This window comes from Rhinatrema bivittatum, chromosome 6 (assembly GCF_901001135.1).
Source record: "Rhinatrema bivittatum chromosome 6, aRhiBiv1.1, whole genome shotgun sequence".
Lineage (NCBI taxonomy): Eukaryota > Metazoa > Chordata > Amphibia > Gymnophiona > Rhinatrematidae > Rhinatrema > Rhinatrema bivittatum.
Window position 1 is genome coordinate 141,021,031 of NC_042620.1, and position 19,805 is coordinate 141,040,835.

The window sequence follows — 19,805 nt, forward strand, 5'->3', positions numbered from 1 at the left end:
AATGAGGAGTACCATTAAATACTGAGTGGGACTGTAAAACTGCCCGATGTCGCCTGATTATCTTACATACCTGGTGGAATCCGACTTGAGAATGGGAGAACACAAGTAAGTTGTGAGGAATTATCAGTGGGCTGAGGGAGGAATAGTAAATTACGATTCATGTAGAGGGCTTTCTTGTATGCTTTTTCTTATGATCTGCCAAGGATGGCCTCTGGCTAGAAACAGAGAGGCCAGAACTCAGGTTTGTGTGATGTACTCAATACGTGAGGAGTAGACTCTACCGAGCCTGAAAAACTGGTTCACGGAATGTTGTCTTAGTGTGTGTGGGTGGTGGCTAGTCTAAGTGTATTTCAGTAGTGGGTTTTCGAAATAGTGCAGTCTCAAACATACCATTCTCAACAGTAATCATTATGTCCAGAAAAGAAATCTGAGTATGATGTATGTTGAAATCAAATGTGAGATGAAGGTTTTGGGGATTCAGCCAATCCCAGAACCTAAAACAATTGCACATTGTTCCCTGTCCAAACAAGTAGTACATTTGCAGCCACAGAGGAATAAAATACCAAAAAGCTGAAGTATAAATATATTCTGTCTCAAAATTAGATACATACAAACACACAATGGAGATGGCCATAGTGGCCCCCGTTACTGTACCTTTCACTTGTTGATAAAACTAGCTGGAGAAACAGAAAAAATTCTTGTAGTGCCAGCCAGGTCAATGACACAAGAAAGGATGTTGGAATGCGTGAATGGGCTGGATGTAAATTTAAGGATAGAGATGGCATCTTCTTGAGGGATACTGGAGTAAAGTGACATGTTTCTGTGATTGTAACACTTTTCCTTGCTCATTTAGATAAAGTTGTTCCTGTACGTGTCCCCGGCAAAACACGGTCCGTGTCAAGGGTCTGCACATTGTTTGAATTGTTGCCTTGTACCCTGAATAAAAAGACCACTTTGATTTGAACCTTCGAAACAGCCTGAGTTTTGACTACATACTTTCCGTTTGCACTCTTTTTGCTAGGTTCACCACCCAATCCAGAGCCTTCAACCTCTCTAGGACCCGTTGTATGCCAGCTGACAGAGGTCCGCTGAATTTGCCAGAATGAGCCAGTTGTTCAGATATGGGTGCCCCAGCACTCTTTCCTTCCGCATATGTTCACCACCATCACTTTGGTGAACATATGCGGTGTTGTCTCCAAACGAAAAGGAAGGGTGCAAAAGTGAAAATGGTCTCCCAGAATTGTAAACCGCAGGAACTTCTAATGCTCCTGCCTGATTGGGATATGTAGGTCTAGTGATGCCAGGAAATGTCCCTTGCGAACTGTTACTATGACTAAATGCAGGGTCTCCATACAAAAACATGGTACGTCGAGGGCTGCATTGACCTTCTTTAAATCCACAATCAATCTGAACGTCCCTTCCTTTTTCAGGACCACAAAATAAATGGGATACTGACCCTTTTCCCTGATCTTCTCGGGGAACCAGCACCATCGCTCTTAGCAGTCGCAAGTGGTCCACTGTGTCACAAACTGCTACCTGTTTGGCACTAGTAGCGCAATGGGAGGTGATGAAGGCTTCCCATACCAGGCGCGTAAATTCTAACACGTCTTTCATCTTGACCCCCACAGCTATGCTGACCCCTTCAAAACTTGAGGAATCAGAGGCAATAACTCCTCTTTCCTGAACAGACTCTCTGAAACAGAGGTTCTATTATCTGCATTGTCCCTCAGAGACGACTCCTTAGTACTCGGTCATCCTCCAATGCATTTGTTTTTTGGGGGGGGTTTGTTTTGTTTTGGTTTTTTTACATAATTCCAGATTCCTCCCTGCCCCCACAGCACCGCCAGCACCTCAAAGGAAAGCAGAGGAACAGTCCCGCAGCACTATGGAGCCGTCTCCCCTACAGGCTGATATGCCACTGAAACCCCCTCACTGAGCTCCGCCAGAAGACCAGTGCTGTCACAGATTCCTGCAGCTGTTTAATTATTATTACTCTTTACTGGCTGAGAATAAAAGAGATACAACAGCCAATACTTCCCTGTGGAGCTGGAGTTCAGGGTCCAGGAGTGTAGGCCACATGGCAGATCAGAAGGGAGCCAGACCATTGTCTGTATCTGCCTCCACTCTCTCTTCAGGGCTGCCCATGTGGCAGACGAGAAAGGAAGCCAGACAACTGACTGTATCCATCTCCATGTTCTTCGGGCTGAACCAAGCAAGGGTCCCCTTGTTCAGCCACTCTACCTGGGGGGTGGCCCCTGATAAAGTCTAACACCTCAGGGAGCAAGAATTATTATTATTATTATTTTATTTTATTTTTTAAGCAGGCTGCAGGTTTTACACCTCTACCATCTGCTGGAGACAGATAAATACTGAGGGACTGCAAGTGGCACACTAGGTTAAGTAGCTGTGTAAGTAAAGCTTTTCTTCTCTGCCTCCGTCTGCTGGCAGGGATGCAAAACCCAGGAGTCAGGACTGATCTGGGGTATGAACAGGAACGAAAATTAGCAGTTAAGAACCAATTTTCCTTTCCTTTGGCACACCTCAGCCCAAGAATTGAAAAGAAAATATTTTACTTAAATTTGTTTTTGTGGAGATATATGGCACAGTTCGCATTATATTTTAAAGCTATACCTCTGCTAAGGAAGCGAAAGATTTCTACTCTATCAGCTTTTCAGCCATCAGATTTAAAATGCTTTTTTATGCAGAATTAAGTTGAACTTGATGCGTGAGAGTGGATGCGGCTGTCTGTTTCATATGATTTTTGGTACGGTTAGGAAGTAACTTGTTTTACTTGGTGTTTTATCAGATAGCTGTGAACTCTTTTTTTTTTTTTTAATACATACAACTTAACTTCCAGCCAGCTTTATTTAATCTTATACTATGAATGCATTATTCTGTCTCTTAGGATCTGATGACATTCAGCACCCAGACCCCTGAAGAAAGGCTCAAGTCACTGAGCAAACAGGTAACATTATGTCTGGTGCTATAGATTCTGCAGTCAGTGTATACAGAAGAGTCTGTAATTTACTAGCTCAGACTGACTTTACAGCTGAGAAAATCAATGTAGCAATAAAAAGTAGTCAGCTGATGGTAGCCTGCTGTCAGAGATCCCATCATTGCAGGTAAAATCACTTGGTTGCCTCATTTTTCTGCATGCACAAATAATACATCTTTAAACAATTTGGGAATTGATCCTGGGCTACAGCCTTGATTTCTATGTCCTGGACAACGCTTGTGAGGCATATTTTCAGAGTGGTCATGCTTTTGTGTCCTAGTGAAATGAGACTGGAGAATGTAATACAGTTCAGGCACCTCCAGTTTCATAAACATGACGGTGGCACATGAAGCTTGAGAGTGACAATCCTGTCCGGCTCTGCACGGGTGTGATTCATAGGGAGAAAGAAGGAAAAAAAAAGAAAGGGATTATTTAAAAAAAAAAAAAAGTATTTTCTTATTTTGTTTCATTGTCAGAAAAGAAAGTGCACATGTAGAATCTATTCGATCACTCACACAGAGATGGTAATTTTCAAATGAGGGCGCCCAGGGACGCGGCTATTTTATAAGATTGCGCACGTTTTTTAAAATAGCCTGGGTGTGCGCACTTGCCTGGCCAATTTTAAATTTGTGCACACCCAGCCACATGAAGTTGGGTTTCAACCAAGTCAGGGAATTTTATAACCGGCGCATGTCCACGCCATGACCAGTTTCACCAGTTTGCCCAGTCTAGAGCTAGGTCCTCCAGATCCCCCTGGATTAATAACCTGTACGCCCCGCAGTTAGTCCAGACCCCTCAAACCCTTCTGTGATGCCTGGAAATACTTTCATTTAGACTTGCACCTCATCAATAGCAGAAGTAAAGTTACACAGCACTGACCCTGGGCACGTGCCCGGGTGCTTAAGTATTTATGTGCGCCTCTCTTGGCCCTGCTCTGACCCAGACCCACGCCCCTTTTTGAATTTGCGTGAGATATTTGTGCAGCGGGAGATGCGTGCGCATCTGGGAGGCTTATAATTTGGTCGGCACACACATCCCCTAATTAATGCACATGCCAGGCTTTTCAAATTCACCCTAGAGCAGGGGTGGGCAGTTCCGGTCCTCGAGGGCCACAAACCAGTCTGGTTTTCAGGATATCCCTAATGAATATGCATGAGAGACATTTGCATGCACTCTGCCTCCGTTGTATGCAAATCTATGTCATGCATATTCATTAGGATATCCTAAAATCTCGACAGGTTTGTGGCCCTCGAGGACTGGAATTGCCCATGCCTGCCCTAGAGTGTGCTACCGAGTCAGAAAGTGTTTTTAGTGGACAGTCTCTTGGCAAACTCCTCCTGTGGCTACTTTGCTGAATGCTGTGAGCTATTATTTTGTCACTCAAGCAGCCTCTCTAGGAAATAAACTGTATTCCTCCAGATGTGTTTAAAACAGGAAGAGTCTAAGGGGGTTTTTTTTGCATTCCATGCATACAAATTGAGAGAGAACATTTAATACATTATCCCCTTATGTCTCATTTCTTTTTTCACTGTGTATGTTTATGGCAGTAGCCTTTTTGACTGTGGACTCGCCTGGGCTTAGCTTCCATCTGTAGCCCAGAGTGGAGACCTGAAGGTGCTGACAGTTATTGGGCATCATTTTGGGATAATAGTTGGTTAAGCCCTTGCTGCAGCAGATTACAGCACCAGATAACTGGCAGTGATGAACATTTGAATGTCCCAGGCAGAGACTGAAGGCATCTTCTGGCAGTAGAGCCCAATGACAAGGGAGCTATTGTTAGAAAATGAAATTTTAAAGCATGTTTTATAAACTTTTGTTTGAATGTTTTATTCATTTATTTATTTATTTATTTATTTATTTATTTATTTTAAATATAAGCAATGAAAATATATTTCTATTGTGAAATGCGACCTGCTGGATCTTGTCACCGATGGCCTGATAAAAACGCTTTGTTTTCTAGTAATAATTAATCATAACCAATTTTGATTTAAAAGATGTCAATAGTACTTTACCTGCAGTTTAAAAATGTAGAAAGTTTATACATTATTTTAACAGTAATGAGTAGCTTGACTGAACATTACAGCATTTTGCATAAACTTTCTCCCATTTAGGTCGTCGCCTCTTATAACGTGAAGATACGATGAAGTAACTATTAGAAAGAAAGGAAAAGTGACAGACAATTTATCGTCTTTTCTTTTTTCAAACTCGTTCCTTTCAGCTAGCAGTAGAAGAAAGCCTTCCTGTTACACCTTTCTATGTACTTCTGGGAAAACATCGACAGCAGCAGAAGGAAGTGTTGGATGCAGATTTGGGGAAGGCATCTGCCCACAGTCTGCCAGCAGCAGGCAGCCTTACGATCAAAGAGGCAGGTGTTGAAAGGGGCTCTCACACAGTAAACCTGAGACAAAAAAAAAAGAGCATAAACATGAATTAACACTTTGCCGGTTTTTCCTCCTTTCAGCTGCTTCATACGCCAGCTCATGTTCTGCCGCCTGCCGCCTCCTTGTGTTCCATCTTCATTAATTCGCTGCTGATTCCCAAAGAAAACAAGAGGTAAGAATGTATTCTTTACAGCTTCTGGGCCAAATTCAGTACCTGATCATTAAGATCTTAGGCCTCCTATGTTTTGTTTGTGAAGAGAACTGTTACTGTTTGGCAAGCAAATCAACAGACTCCTCTGTGGTTAGAAAATCCATGTGGTGTTAACATTACTTTTGGAAAGTAGCCTGCCTAAGGTTCTTCAAAATAATTTGTTACTGATTACATGTAGATTACTTTAGTGGCAAACGTTGTTGAATCTTCCTGAGGTGGAAACAGAAAAGCAGCATGCCTCTGTAAATTTTACTGCAAGCACCCCCGAGCATTAGATGACTCGGCATATATATTTTTTAAATAAATAGAATCTTAATTAAATCTAAGTTCATGAGAAATGTTTTTAGAAGAAAATTAGTATAGTGCATGGAAACTTCCTGTGGTTTCTTTAACTCAGGAAGAATGTTAGCTCTGCATTTTGTGACGTTAGTGTGCCCAGTTTCTCCTCCGTGTACCTGTTTTGTTTTGTTTTTTGGGGGGGGGGGGGGGGTTAAATTGTGCACTGATATAACTATGCTATATGTAAATGCTATGACACTTGCAATTCCAGCTTGCTATAAGAATTTTCATTAGGTCTCTAGAAGACTTTTAAACATGAGGCTACAAGTAATCCAAAATGCAGTTGCCAGAATCGTGTTGAGGTGTCCTAGACCAACTTTCTCTCTGGCTTTTCTTACTTCATTACACTGGCTCCGGATTGTTTTCTAAGCCCAGTTAAGATTTTGTGTTGCACATTTACAGTTTGATTTAATAAAAGGTTCGGGAGAGCTGGCGCTCCGAGTTGAGCACCTGCTCTCCTGACGCACGCCCAGGCACCTCTCCTGGGCACGCAATTCTGTATTTAAATTAGGCCGCATGCTAATAAGGAGGCGCTAGGGACAATAGCGCGTCCCTAGCGCCTCCTTATTAGCGGAGGAGTCGGCTGTCGGCGGGTCCAACAACCGACACTCATTCCCTGTATGTACCCAGATCAATCCAGACCGTGGGTTATGCCTCCCTTCCAGCAGATGGAGACAGAGAAAAACTTGAAGGGCACCCTCACTTAACCTGGTGTGCCTCCTGCATCCCTTCAGTATTTCTCTCCAGCAGATGGAGGTGTGCAAACCCTGCAGTCTTGCCCTGTTTCTGGGGTTTAGGCTATTCCCCTTTAAAAAAAAAAAAAAAAAAGACAGGAGCTAGCTTTATAGTTGTGAATCAAGCAGACAAAAAAAAAAGGGGGGGGGGAGTGATTTCCCAGTCCTCCCAGGGGGCTGTCAGATCCTGCAGGATCATCCCCTCTGGTTGCAGGTTTTGGAGCTGGGGTTGGTTACCCCCGCTGGGCTCCAGCCAGGTAAGGAGCTGGGGAAGTGATTACCGGTGGTCTGGTCCCTCTCTTACCCCATGGCAATCTCCCGAATTAAAAAAAAAAAAAACCCGAGCAGCATGTAAAGTTTGTTTTTTGGTCGGCTCCACTTTTTTTTCACCGCGTTTTTACTTTATTTTTGCCGCGATTTACTGTTTTTCAAGTCTCCACGATGCCGCAGCCATCTTTCTGTGTGGCTTGCGGAGAGTCGTCCTCGAGGCTCTCCCGGGCAGGTACTTGCTCCCGCTGCCTTCCTGGCGGGGAAGGCAGCTTTTTTTTCTGTATCAGCAGCATCAGCAAAGCCCCGAGGGGCTCCAAAAAGGTCTACTCTGCAGGAGCCTCGGGCCGACCCGTTCCCTCTCAGCGCGGGAACGGCAGCCATTTTGAATACATTTGCTGAGGCTCAGCAAGGGCTATGGGGGCAGGGGAACTTCCCCCAGCATTGTCTCCGGTCCCTGCCAGTCCAGATGATCCTTCTGATCAGGACAAGGATTTTTTCCAGGGGGATCCTGATTCCCCAGGTGGGGAGGGGGGTGACTGTTCTAATTCTTTTTCTTTAGATTTTGTCTTCCTCATGCATAAAGCTTTCTTGGCTTCCAGGTCTCCGCAGAGTGGGGCTTTGCCGGTGAGACCTCCGCAGGGACATCCCCCTAAGGTTGCCAAGCGCACGGATGTTTCAGGCGATTCAGCCCCTCCAGAGGTTCTGGGTAGTGGGGCTGCAGACGCAGTAGCCTCTCCTTGCCCCCTGGCTGGTGGGGCATCGGAAGAGGAGCAGGGGAAACAGGCTCCATTGGATGGGGATGATCCGAAAGTGATCCATCTGTTCCAAAGAGAGGAATTGGACCTCTCATTCCTTCAGTCCTCACAGAGCTTGGAGTGGAGATCCCTCTGCGTGCTCCGCCGCAGGATTCGGTGGATCTGGTCCTCGTAGGGTTGCGAGCGCCGACCCGAGCTTTCCCCTTTCATCCCATGCTTCAGCAGCTGATGACCAGGGAGTGGGACGCTCCAGATGGTGGCTTGTGGGTTGGTCGGGCTATGGATAAGCTTTATCCATTTCTTGATGAATCTCTGGAGCTCCTGCGGTCCCCTAAGGTCGACGCTTCAGTTTTGGCTGTTATCAAGCGGACCACGATTCTGGTCGCAGGATCGGCGGCTCTCAGGGATCTTCAAGATTGGATGCTGGAAGTCCTGCTGAAGCACATCTTTGAGGTTTCGGCCCTAGGTATTCGAGCGGCAGTATGTAGCAGTTACATGCTGTGGGCGAGCCTGTACTGGGTCCAGCAGTTGCTGATGTCTAGAGATCTTCCTCCAGGGTTGTCAGAGCAAGCAGAACGTTTGGAGGCTGCAGTGGCATATGGCTCAGATGCACTGTATGACCTCCTCTCTCACCATGTCAACGGCAAGGTGTCTTCTGTGGTTGCGCAACTGGTCAGCGGATGTCATCCATGGCTCAGCTTAGGGCTCTTCCGTTTAAAAGGGGGTTTTCTGTTTGGTGATTTGGAGAAGTTGATAAAGTCCCTGGGTGAAAACAAAGTTCACAAGTTGCCAGAGGACAGACCGAGAGCTTCCAGAGGTTTTCCATCATCCCGTTCTCGTTTTCAGGGACAGCATAGGTTTCGGCAGAACCAGCAACAATCGGCGGGCCAACGACAGCCTTTGGCCAGAGCCCAATCCTGGAACTCTTCCTTTTGAGGCTGCAGATCATCCCGGGAGGGAGGTTCTTCCTCATCTCTTGCCTCCAAGACCACAGTGAGATAGGGCCGGCCCATCCCTCGAGTTGAGTCGCCTGTCCCGGTTTTACGAGGCATGGGCCAGAATTACTTCCGATCAGTGGGTGCTAAACATAATAGAACAAGGCTATGCTTTGGAATTTGCTCGACCTCTCAAAGATTTCTTTCTAATATCCCCCTGCGGAGCACAGGGCAAACGGCAGATTGTTCGTCAGATTCTAGAACGACTACTGGCTCTCGGAGAGGTGAAACCGGTCCCTCCGGAACACTGGAGGAGGGGGAGGTACTCCATCTACTTTGTAGTCCCCAAAGAAGGAGGGATCCTTCCGACCAATTTTGGATCTCAAGAAGGTAAACAAGTCTCTCAAGGTGCTGCATTTTCGTATGGAAACTCTGCGCTCTGTCATTGCGGCGGTCCGCAAGGGCGAGTTTTTGGCCTCTCTGGATCTGATGGAGGCACACTTGCACATTCCCATTCGCGAAGATCAACAAAAGTTTCTTCGCGTCATAGTCTGGGAACATATTACCAATTCTGCGCCCTGCCGTTCGGTCTCGCTACTGCACCCCATACATTCACTGAGGGCCTTCTCATTCATCCCTACCTGGACGATTGGCTCATCAGAGCAAAGTCGAGGGAGCGCTATGTGGAAGCTATTCACAAGGTGGCCATTCTCTTGGAATCGCTTGGCCTGGTGATCAATCAGGCGAAGAGCAACTTTGTTCCTTCTCAGACATTGGATTTTCTGGGAGCCCGGTTCGATACCACCGTCGGGAAAGTTTTTCTCCCGCCGGATCGCATGCACAAATTAATGGAGCAAGTTCGTCGCTTGTTGTCGCTCCCGCAGCCCATGGCCTGGGACTACCTTCAGGTCCTCGACTCAATGGCATCTCCTCTGGAGGTGGTTCCCTGGGCTTTTTGCTCATATGAGACCATTATAACGAGCGCTGCTTTCCAGGTGAGATCCCAAGTTGGAAGAGTTCCGGTTCCCTCTGCCACTCACCAATCACCCCAGGTCCAGTGTTGGGTGGTGGCTTTGCCCACACAACTTGTCTCGAGAGGTGGATCTGGAAGTTCTGAACTGGATAGTGATGACCACGGATGCCAGTCTCTCTGGCTGGGGAGCTGTCTGCCAGTATTATTCAGTACAGGGCAGCTGGTCCCATGAGGAATCCGGTTGGTCGATCAATCGTCTGGAAACCAAAGCGGTCCGTCTGGCTTTGCAATGCTTTCTCCCATGCCTATGCAATCAGGCAGTTCGCATCCTGTCCGACAATTCAACGACGGTGGCCAAATCAACCGTCAAGGAGGCACCAGAAACCAAGCCATAGCAGATGAGGCGGAGCTGCTCATGGCTTGGGCGGAACAAACTCTTGCGCTACTAGCGGCATCTCACATCGCAGGGAAGGACAACATACAAGCGGATTTCCTAAGTCAGAAGTGCATAGATCCAGAGAGTGGGAACTTTGGGACCAAGCAATGGATCTAATTCCCCGCAGGTGAGGGAGGGCCCATATGGACTTGATGGTGACACGAGACAATGCCAAGGTTCCGCACGTCTTCAGTCGCAGATGGGATCACGGCGCAGAGGGAGTCAATGCTCTGGTACTTCCCTGGCCAGCCTCAGTTCTCCTGTACGTGTTCCCTCCTTGGCCGCTGGAGGGCAAAGTTCTTCGCAGGATAGAAGTTCACTTGGGGAGTGTGATTCTAGTGGCTCCGGAATGGCCCCGACATCCGTGGTTCATGGATCTAGTCAATCTGGCGGTAGACGGGCCCATACGACTCTGACATCTTTCACATCTTCTTCGTCAGGGTCCTATATTTTTCGACCAGGCTTGTCTAGCGACCTGGCTTTTGAAAGGAGGAGATTGAGGAAGAAAAGGGTACTTGGAGGAGGTTATCACTACGCTGCTGCAAGCCAGAAAATAGTCTACTTCTCTCTTATGTCAGAGTGTGGAGAGTCTTTGAGACATGGTGTTGTGAGTGAAAGATTCTTCCCAGACACGCTACTATTGCTCAGATGTTAAGTTTTTTACAAAATGGATTAGCCAAGAGCTTGTCTTTTAATTTCCTCCGGGTACAGGTAGCGGCCCTAGGCACTCTGGCAGCTCGGTAGCATCACATCCGGATGTGGTGCGTTTCCTCAGAGGAGTAAGGCACTTAAATCCCCCTGTCTGTCTTATATGTCCATCCTGGAGTCTTAATGTGGTACTTCGCATCTTGTGCGATCGGCCATTTGAACCCATTAAAAAGGCAACGTTAAAGGACCTCATGTTGAAAACTGTGTTTTTGGTGGCTATCTGCTCAGCTCGCAGAGTTTGAGTTACAGGAACCCTTTTTGAGAATTTCTGACTTGGGAGTTTCTCTTCAAACAGTCCCATCTTTTTTGCCAAATGTGGTCTCCTCTTTTCATTTAAGTCAGTCAGTTGATCTTCTGGCCTTTCCCAATTTGTTGGAAGAAGTCCCGAATGCAAGAGAACTTCGTCATTTAGATGTTCGATCTTTGTTACGCTATTTGGAAATCACGAATTCTTTCAGACTATCCGATCATTTATTTGTCCTTTGGAGCAATCCCAGAAGAGGTCAGAAAGCTTCTAAGACAGGGGTCGGGAACCCATGGCTCGCGAGCCAGATATGGCTCTTTTGAGGGCTGCATCTGGCTCGCAGACACGTGTCGCCATACTTCGCGGTTCCCCGCTGACCCAGCTGCTCCCCGGTCCTCCGCCGCCCGGGCTTAAAATGCTGTCAGCCCGGGCGGAACGCGGCAGGACAGCTGGAGTCAGCGGCACCGGCGTGCTCTCTTCTCCTCCCCCCCCCCCCCCCCCCCGCGGCCCGGAAGAGGAAGTGGAGAGCATCGGGTGCCTGCGCGGGAAGAAGAGACCACACTAGCGTGGTCTCTTCTTCCGCGCAGGCACCCGATGCTCACCACTTCCTCTTCCGGGCCGCGGGGGGGAGGAGAAGAGAGCACGCCGACTGGAGTCATCCGGGTGCCTGCGCGGGAGTCATCGGGTGTCAGCCGGGTGCCAGCGCTGGAGTCATCGGGTGCCTGCGCGGGTCTTCCCGCGCAGGCACCCGATGCTCTCCACTTCCTCTTCCGGGCCGCGGGAAGAAGAGAGCACGCCGGTGCTCTCTTCTTCCCGCGGCCCGGAAGAGGAAGTGGAGAGCATCGGGTGCCTGCGCGGGAAGAAGACTGCAGCGCGGCTCGGAGGAAAATGAAAATCTTCAACCGCGGCCGATGGGACTCCGCCTTCGCCTCCGCGAGGGCTGAAAATGAAGGAGGTTAGCGTTGGGAGGTGGCTGCTGCTGCCGCGAGTTCCCGGGGGGGGAGAGAGAGTGAATGAGCGAGCAAGCATGTGTGTTTGAGATCCTGTGTGTGTGAGTGAGAGATTGCATGTATGTGAATGATTGAGAGCCTGTATATGTGAAAGAGAGTATGTCTGTGATTGAGATCCTGCCTGTGAGAGAGAGAGCATGAATGTAAGTTTACCATTGGGAACCTGTATGTGTAAGTTTGTAATTGAAAACCTGTTTGTTTGAAAGAGTATGTGTGTATGATTGAGATCCTTTGTGTGTGAGAGAGATCATGTGTATGTATGATTAAGAGCCTGTGTGTATAAGTAAGAGAGAGATCATGTGTGTCTGTCTGATTGACAGCTGGTTTAGGTGATGGAGCATGTGAGTATGTGATTGAGAGCCTGTGTGTAAATGAGAGAAAGAGAGGACATGTTTGTAAGCATGTGAATGAGAGTCTGTGTGTGAGAGAAAAAGACAGCATGTATTTATGTGATTGAAAGCCTGTGTGTGTGTGTAAGCGTGAAAAGATAGACAGCATGTGTGTAAATGTGTAATTAAGAGCCTATATAAGTGAGAGAGAAAAAACATTTGTATATGTGAGTGACTGAGAGCATGTGTGTATAGGTGTGTCATTGAGAGCCAGTGTGAGAGAGAGCGCTGGTATGTGACAGAGAGGAGAAAGTTCCAAGCAAACCACCCCACCTCCTGCTAATTCAGAACAATCTCAGGACACCTGGATATCAAACGTTCCCAGGTATGCAGAGCAAAAAAATTTTTGTATCCTTATTATTTTTCATTACTGGATCTTTGTGTCTGCTATTTTGAAATATTTTGTTGGTATCTGGAAATGTTTTATATGAGTTTTTAATTATTGGATATTCCACTCATCAGCTGTTTCGAAATATGTTCTTTTTGTTAGTACAGTTTTACTGCTGATGATTTTATATTTCTTGATTTGTTTTATAAGGATGTGTGATGTTTCTTTTTTCCTTTGTTACACTGCATACAGAGACTCTGGCTTGTTGCAGTTTCCAATTCAGTTTTTGTCTGCATGCTTCTTGTTATGCGTTTTGGTCTCTTTATTCTATGTTAGGTGAGGGACAGCACGTGATTCAGGTGAGGTTTTCTGCTGGCGTGTAGTTTCTGTGTAGGACTCTATAGCAGCCTGACTTGGTCCGTTTTCCTAATAGGAGATGTATTGGTGTCTTAAGGCCTGGTGTAATATTTTCAGAGACTTATTGTACTTTAAAAGTGTGATCTTACATAAAATGCACACATTTACTTGTATTTAGTTTTAAACATATTGTATGGCTCTCATGGAATTACATTTTAAAATATGTGGCGTTTATGGCTCTCTCAGCCAAAAAGGTTCCTGACCCCTGTTCTAAGACAACAATTGCACGCTGGTTGAGAGAAGCCATTTCGTCCGCGTACATTTGTAAAGGTCGACCCATTCCTGAGGGTCTGAAAGCCCATTCTATTCGCTCTCAAGAGGCTTCTTGGGCCGAATGCCAGTTAATGTCGCCCCAGGAGATTTGTAGAGCTGCTACTTGGAAGACGCTCCACACATTTGCTCGCTACTACCGCTTGGACGTTCAGGCTCCAGAAAGCTGCAATTTTGGAAGTGGTGTATTGCGCGTGGGACTCGCAAGGTCCCACCCGGTTTAGGGAAGCTTTGGTACATCCCAAGGTCTGGACTGATCCGGGTACATACAGGGAAAAGAAAATTGGTTCTTACCTGATAATTTTCGTTCCTGTAGTACCACGAATCAGTCCAGACACCCGCCCCAGGATTAGGAGTGGGTGGCATTGGGTGTCGGTATTTCAAGAGTCCGCGTGCGCATATCCAGTTTATTTTATTGCAGCATACTAAGAGAGAACGCTACAGGTTGTTTTTTTCAATGTTATACATTTATTATTGCAGTTCTGTTATTGCTTGATTCATTGCTAGTATGGTTATTTATTACTCTGCTTGGTTAATCTATATACTGAAGGGGTGCAGGAGGCACACCAGGTTAAGTGAGGGTGCCCTTCAAGTTTTTCTCTGTCTCCATCTGCTGGAAGGGAGGCATAACCCACAGTCTGGACTGATCCATGGTACTACAGGAATGAAAATTATCAGGTAAGAACCAATTTTCTTATTTTACCGGCATCTGTTTTCGAACCTGCTGTCAGCCACGGGTTAGGAAAACAGATACTGGCAAAATTTAGCGACAGTTTTCGAACCCGCCAACTGGTGTGGGCAGAAATTTTTTTTTTTTTTTTTTTTTTGTGCCTCTGACTTAATATCGCTAGGATATTGTGGAAGGATGTACAGAAAAGCAATTTTTTTCTGCTTTTTTTGTACACTTTTCCTTGTGCTTTCATAGTTAACGCCTGCCTTTGGGCAGGCGTTAATTTCTGAGAGTTAAATGTGCAGCTTGGCCACACATTTTACTTTCAGAATTCTGGGCGAATAACTAATAGGCTCATTGACATGCATTTACATGTGATGCGCACTATTAGTTTCGGGAGGGGGGGGGTGTTGGCCGTGTGTTTTCCACGAGCTATTACCCCTTACAGTATAAGTGGTAATAGGGGCGCGTCGAAAATGTGCATCTAAACGGATGTTAAATGGTGCGCGCGGCCTGTTAGTGTTGAGGGGCAATAAACCACTTTAATCACTAGCAGGTCAATACAGTAAAGTGCGGCCACAGTTACCCCGCTCCTAACCTGCTTTCTACTCACTTTCCGGCCGCGTTAGCCCTTCCTGCGATACACAATCCCCTTTAACCGATTCTTACCGCCTCTTTAAATCACCGGGTAACCCCTTCCGCCCGCGGCATGTATATTAGATGTAAACGATCGAATTAGCTATTCCCTCCCATACAGTAACGCGCGCCCAGACTATCGCTTTTTTACCCTGCCGTTTTGCCGCGCGTTTAACCTGCTAACTTACCGCCTACCCTTACCCCTGCATTAGAGGCAGGGGTAAGGGTAAAAGCGGAAAAAATCTAAAAAAGCCAAAAAAAAAAAAAGTAGCAACGAAGTGGACGGTTCTCCTACGCTCGGGATTGCCAGTCCTCTCTCCCCTCCTCCCAAGCAAGGCGCGTAAAGCAGCCTTGCTTCGGGAGGAGGGGAGAGAGGACTGGCAGTGTAAAGCAACGACTTACTTTTTTCGCAGCCCTCCTCCAGAGACGGACATCGGCGGAGACGGATCGCGGCTCCCCTGCCTCCCGGAGGCGAAGATGGTTGCCTGCACGGGCAAAAGCGGCCCCTGTGCATGCAAATGGGCCGCTCAAGGCGTGACGTTGGCATCACGCCTTGAGCGGCCCAATTGCACGCACAGGGGCCGCTTTTGCCCGTGCAGGCAACCATCTTCGCCTCCGGGAGGCAGGGGAGCCGCGATCCGTCTCCGCCGATGTCTGTCTCTGGAGGAGGGCTGCGAAAAAAGTAAGTCGTTGCTTTACACTGCCAGTCCTCTCTCCCCTCCTCCCGAAGCAAGGCTGCTTTACGCGCCTTGCTTGGGAGGAGGGGAGAGAGGACTGGCAATCCCGAGCGTAGGAGAACCGTCCACTTCGTTGCTACTTTTTTTTTTTTTTTGGCTTTTTCGATTTACACTGCCAGTCCTCTCTCCCCTCCTCCCGAAGCAAGGCTGCTTTACGCGCCTTGCTTCGGGAGGAGGGGAGAGAGGACTGGCAATCCCGAGCGTAGGAGAACCGTCCACTTCCTGGTACCTGTCATTTCAAATGTCATTTGAAATGACAGATAGCGTGTCCGTGAAGCGTTAGGCCAGCGCACCCAGGATACTGTATAGCGCTCTATACAGTAAAATGGGTTGCGCGGGCCAGACGCTTCTTGGACGCGGCTTGCATTTGCAAGCAATTTAAATACAGTATGGAGCGGTAGGTGAGCCGGACTGTGCGTGCGGCAACCGCGGGTGCGCCCGGCACTAACGCAGCTCTTCCTACCGCTCCTTACTGTATCGGCCTGTTAATAAATTGAACTGGTATTGCTTTACTTGTGGTTTGCAGTCTAGTCAAGGGATCTTACTCAGAGTGCCCTCCTTTAGGAAGGTGCAGAGTGCCCAGGTCAGAGCAAGGGCCTTTTCCATAGTGGCTCCTCATGAGTTTAGGCAAGAATTGAATTACCTCGTATTTTGTAAAACAGTGAAGACTTAGCTAAGGAGGGAGCTCTAGGATTACCTTGGGATTTTGTGCCTTTTTGTTTGGTTTTTACATATATTGTTTTAACGGTGAGATTTGCTGCTTTATTTAGGGAGACGTGTGTTTATGTTCTTGTTGGCTGTTGCATCCTGTTTTGTTTTTGTTTTTTTTATTTGCTGTCAATTACTTGGGATGCTCATTCAGAACCGAAGACAGTATAGAAGTATTTTAAATAAATCTCTTAAACTTCTCTGAACAAATAAAGGATCTTCGTAGGCTTTTACCCAATCTTAAATTCATTTCATTCTTCTTTTGACTCATATCTGCTTGAACTTCACTTTCTCCGTGCAGTCCTCTGATTCCCTGTCTATTTTGAAAATAAACTGAAAACACACCTTATCCTCCACTTCCCCCAACCCCCAATCTGAAACTCCCTCCATGCATCCATCACTGCATGATTATGGAATGCCTCCCTTCCTTTTCACATAGCAGTGCTTAAACTTTGTGTGGGGTTTTTGGATAAAAGTGCCCCAGATGATTGCTAGCCATTTGCTCCAAGGTCAGAATGTTTAGCTTTCTCAACTGATGTGTGGATGTCTACAGTCTCTGCTGATCTTAGTACAAGCAAATTCCCTGTAAATAAGACTACCATCCAGACAGTTCAAGAGACATTTTGTCCTGTTATGGGATCAAAAATGTCAGTCTCTTTAGCAATATCTAATTCCAGTTGTCTAAGAACTTTTGGAATGATTGCCTCTTGCTTTCCCTACAATTTAATCTTGATGTTTTATTTTGCTTTACATCCATTCTAGCTGGTTACATCCAGAACATTTGTAAGTGATTTATAATATTCAGCTCTTTTTCTTTTTTAAACCAGTCAGAGGATTTTGCCATGAACATTGATTGGGAGAGAAAGAAACTTTATTTTTGATATGCAGGCCTATCTTACCTCTGCATTGCTTTGCTGTAATATTCCCATTTTTGTTGTTTTTATAGCATTGAAGAAGTTCCTGATGAAGTGAAAATGATGAGTGATGATGATGAAGAGAGAGATTCTGAAGAAGAAGTAGATTCTGCTGGCATGAATCAGGAAACAACTAACCTCAGCTATGCTTTAGATGAAATATCTCCCAAGTTGTCAAAGTCTCAAGAGAAGGAACTCAGAAGAATAAGAAAAACAGATTATAGCTGGGTCTTAGCTTTGTAGAACTATCAGACATTTTGTACTCTATATTTTTATATTGCGTTCTCTTATCCAAATGTCCCATCTTAAAAAAAAAAAAAAAAAGAAAGAAAAAGCCATGTGAACACATTTTGTTTGTACCAGAAATGTCTGTCTTGGATATGCAAGAGGAGAAGTTGGTTGTAGGTGTTTCCCCCTCCAAAAAAGAGCCTGCTGAGTAAAGATAAGAATATCTTTGCTCAAAGTCTCACCAGCCTAGTTAAGTGGGCCTTAAACTAGGTTCATCAAAGAATGGTGACAAAAGCCCACTGGTAAGCAGGACACAGAAACTGAAGTGAAGTCTGTGGAAGGGGGAGTGTCCTGTATTAACAGGTGGTAACTTTAAACCACCAGCTGGAAATTGTAAGAGCATGGATTAGGAATAGCAAGGAGGCTTAAGTCAGGTAGAGTTGGAATTCCTAGACAGGAACAGATAGGAAACAAGAGAGAGGAAAAACAACTTGGAAAGTCATGTTTATAAATGCTCATAGTCTCTCAGTGGTGTTCAAACCAGTCCTTAGGACCACCCTAGCCAGTTAGTTTTTAAGATATACCAAATGAATGTGCATGGAAAAGATTTGCATACATTAGCAGTGCATTAGGTATATTCTGAAAACCCAACTAGCTGAAGGGGAGAGGGGGCTGTACACTGGTTTGAGCACCACTGGTTTACTCTATTTCAGTGCTTCTCATCCCACTCTTCTGAGCACACCTAGCCAGTCAGATTTTCAGGAAATCCAGTGAACATGCATGGCATAGATTTGCATGCACTGCTATCTCATGCATATTCATTGTAGATATTCTGAAAATCTGACTGGTTTGAGCACTGCTCTTGTCTAATAAATCATTGACCTAGCAGCACCCATGATCAAAGAGGACATTGATGTGGCTTCAGTCACAGAATCATTGTTCAGTGATAATCAAAACTGGAAAGTGAATATACCAGAATATGCTCTCTTCAGAAAGGACAGGATAGGTTACCAAAAAAAAGGTGGTGGGGAGGGTGGGGCGGTGGCAAGGAGCAGCTCTTTATATTAAGCACAAAATAAACACCTGCGTTGTGGATTTTCTTGATGGAAACCTAAGGGATCTAACATCTATGTAAGTAAATTATAGGCCAACATCGCAAGGGGACAAACTAGATATAGGCATCCTAGAAACCATCCAAAGAAGAAAAATCTGAGTTAATGTCCTTTTTTGATAAGGGGGTGGAGATGGCCGGAAACATTTTTACTTAGTAGGCAGATAGCCAAATAATTTATTTGGGGGTTGTATATCCCATGTCATTTATTCAACTATAATATATACAACTTGTCCCTTGATAAACAAAAATAGTTATATTATAAGAAACGTATCCAACTTTTATCTATTCAATATGCAAAGAAACATTTCCAGTATTTTATATTTTATATTATGTAATTTCCTAGTGTGTAGCCAGATGGACTCAGGACCAATGGTATTGTGCTCTCCTGATAGCAGATGGGAGACGGAGTCAGATTTCAAAGCTGACGTCAGCCTACATATACCCGTGCAGCGTGCTTAGCTTTTCAGTATTTCTCCGTCTCCATAGCAGATGTGGACACTATCCCAAACAGAATAGTGTAACAGTTACAGCAAGAAAGAGAAAATTTACCTCAATAGAACCCCGCTTCTCCTGCAGTGAAACCTAAGGGTCCTTCCCCTCAGTCGAGACTTTCCTGAGGTGAGTTTTGGTATCCCTCAGAAGTGAGCCTTGGACCGACGGCCAATCCGGCGTGGACATAGCCCCCAGGGTGGCTGAAAGGCAGCGGGTGCAGATTTGAGTATGGCGGTGAAGGTATTTCCCTCTCCCCTCGCAGCTGGAGACCTTCCGATGCACAAGTGGTAAGCGCCGAGACCAGGTAAGAAGGAAACTTTTAATTCAGGTTTCCGGTCTCCAGAGCTCGGATCTCAGTACCGACTCTGCTCCCGGCGAGTTAAAAGGGAGCACCGATCGGGTTGAGCAGCCTTGATTAGGCTAGGCCCTGATCCGGTGCAAGGGTCCACACATGTGGAGACCCTTGGGGGGGGGGGTGCCATCTTACACGTGGGGGTCGTCGACGCCATCTTCCCTTCCCCTCAGCAGTACGCGCAGGACAATCCAGCAGCCGATGCACGTAACTTATGCGCATCCCATAGAGTTGCGCGCATAGCTGCTCGTGCAGCGGTGCGCACAACTAGGAGCCCCGCACACACTGGAGCGCACTCCATGCGCATATCTGCGGCGTGCACAAATCCGCACTGTGTGCATAACTACGGCCACGCACAATTCTCTTGCGCAGTGAAGATAATTTGTGGCCCGGGCATAGATTGAATGGCACCGGCGTCCAAGAAGGCCAGAAGGCACTCTCTTTGTACAGCCTGCCATATAAGAGCCGAGCAGCCTGAACAGGAGTCCTGCCTGTGTCAGCTTTGTGAAGAAGCCCAGGGGGGACCAAAGCCTGGTCCTTCACTGTTTGAGGACTAGTC

General features: G+C 46.4%; 1 protein-coding gene across 1 annotated transcript in view; it reads left to right on the plus strand.

Annotated features, from left to right (window-relative positions):
• WDR75 (WD repeat domain 75) overlaps positions 1-17,446 on the plus strand; it is a 147,981-nt gene extending 130,535 nt beyond the window's left edge. Inside the window, exons 18-21 of the mRNA XM_029605984.1 lie at positions 2,906-2,965; positions 5,214-5,360; positions 5,457-5,548; positions 17,093-17,446. Coding sequence (XP_029461844.1) covers positions 2,906-2,965; positions 5,214-5,360; positions 5,457-5,548; positions 17,093-17,303 — 510 coding nt within the window. The 3' untranslated portion in view covers positions 17,304-17,446. The remainder of the gene's footprint in view (positions 1-2,905; positions 2,966-5,213; positions 5,361-5,456; positions 5,549-17,092) is intronic.
• The last annotated feature ends 2,359 nt before the right edge of the window (positions 17,447-19,805 follow it).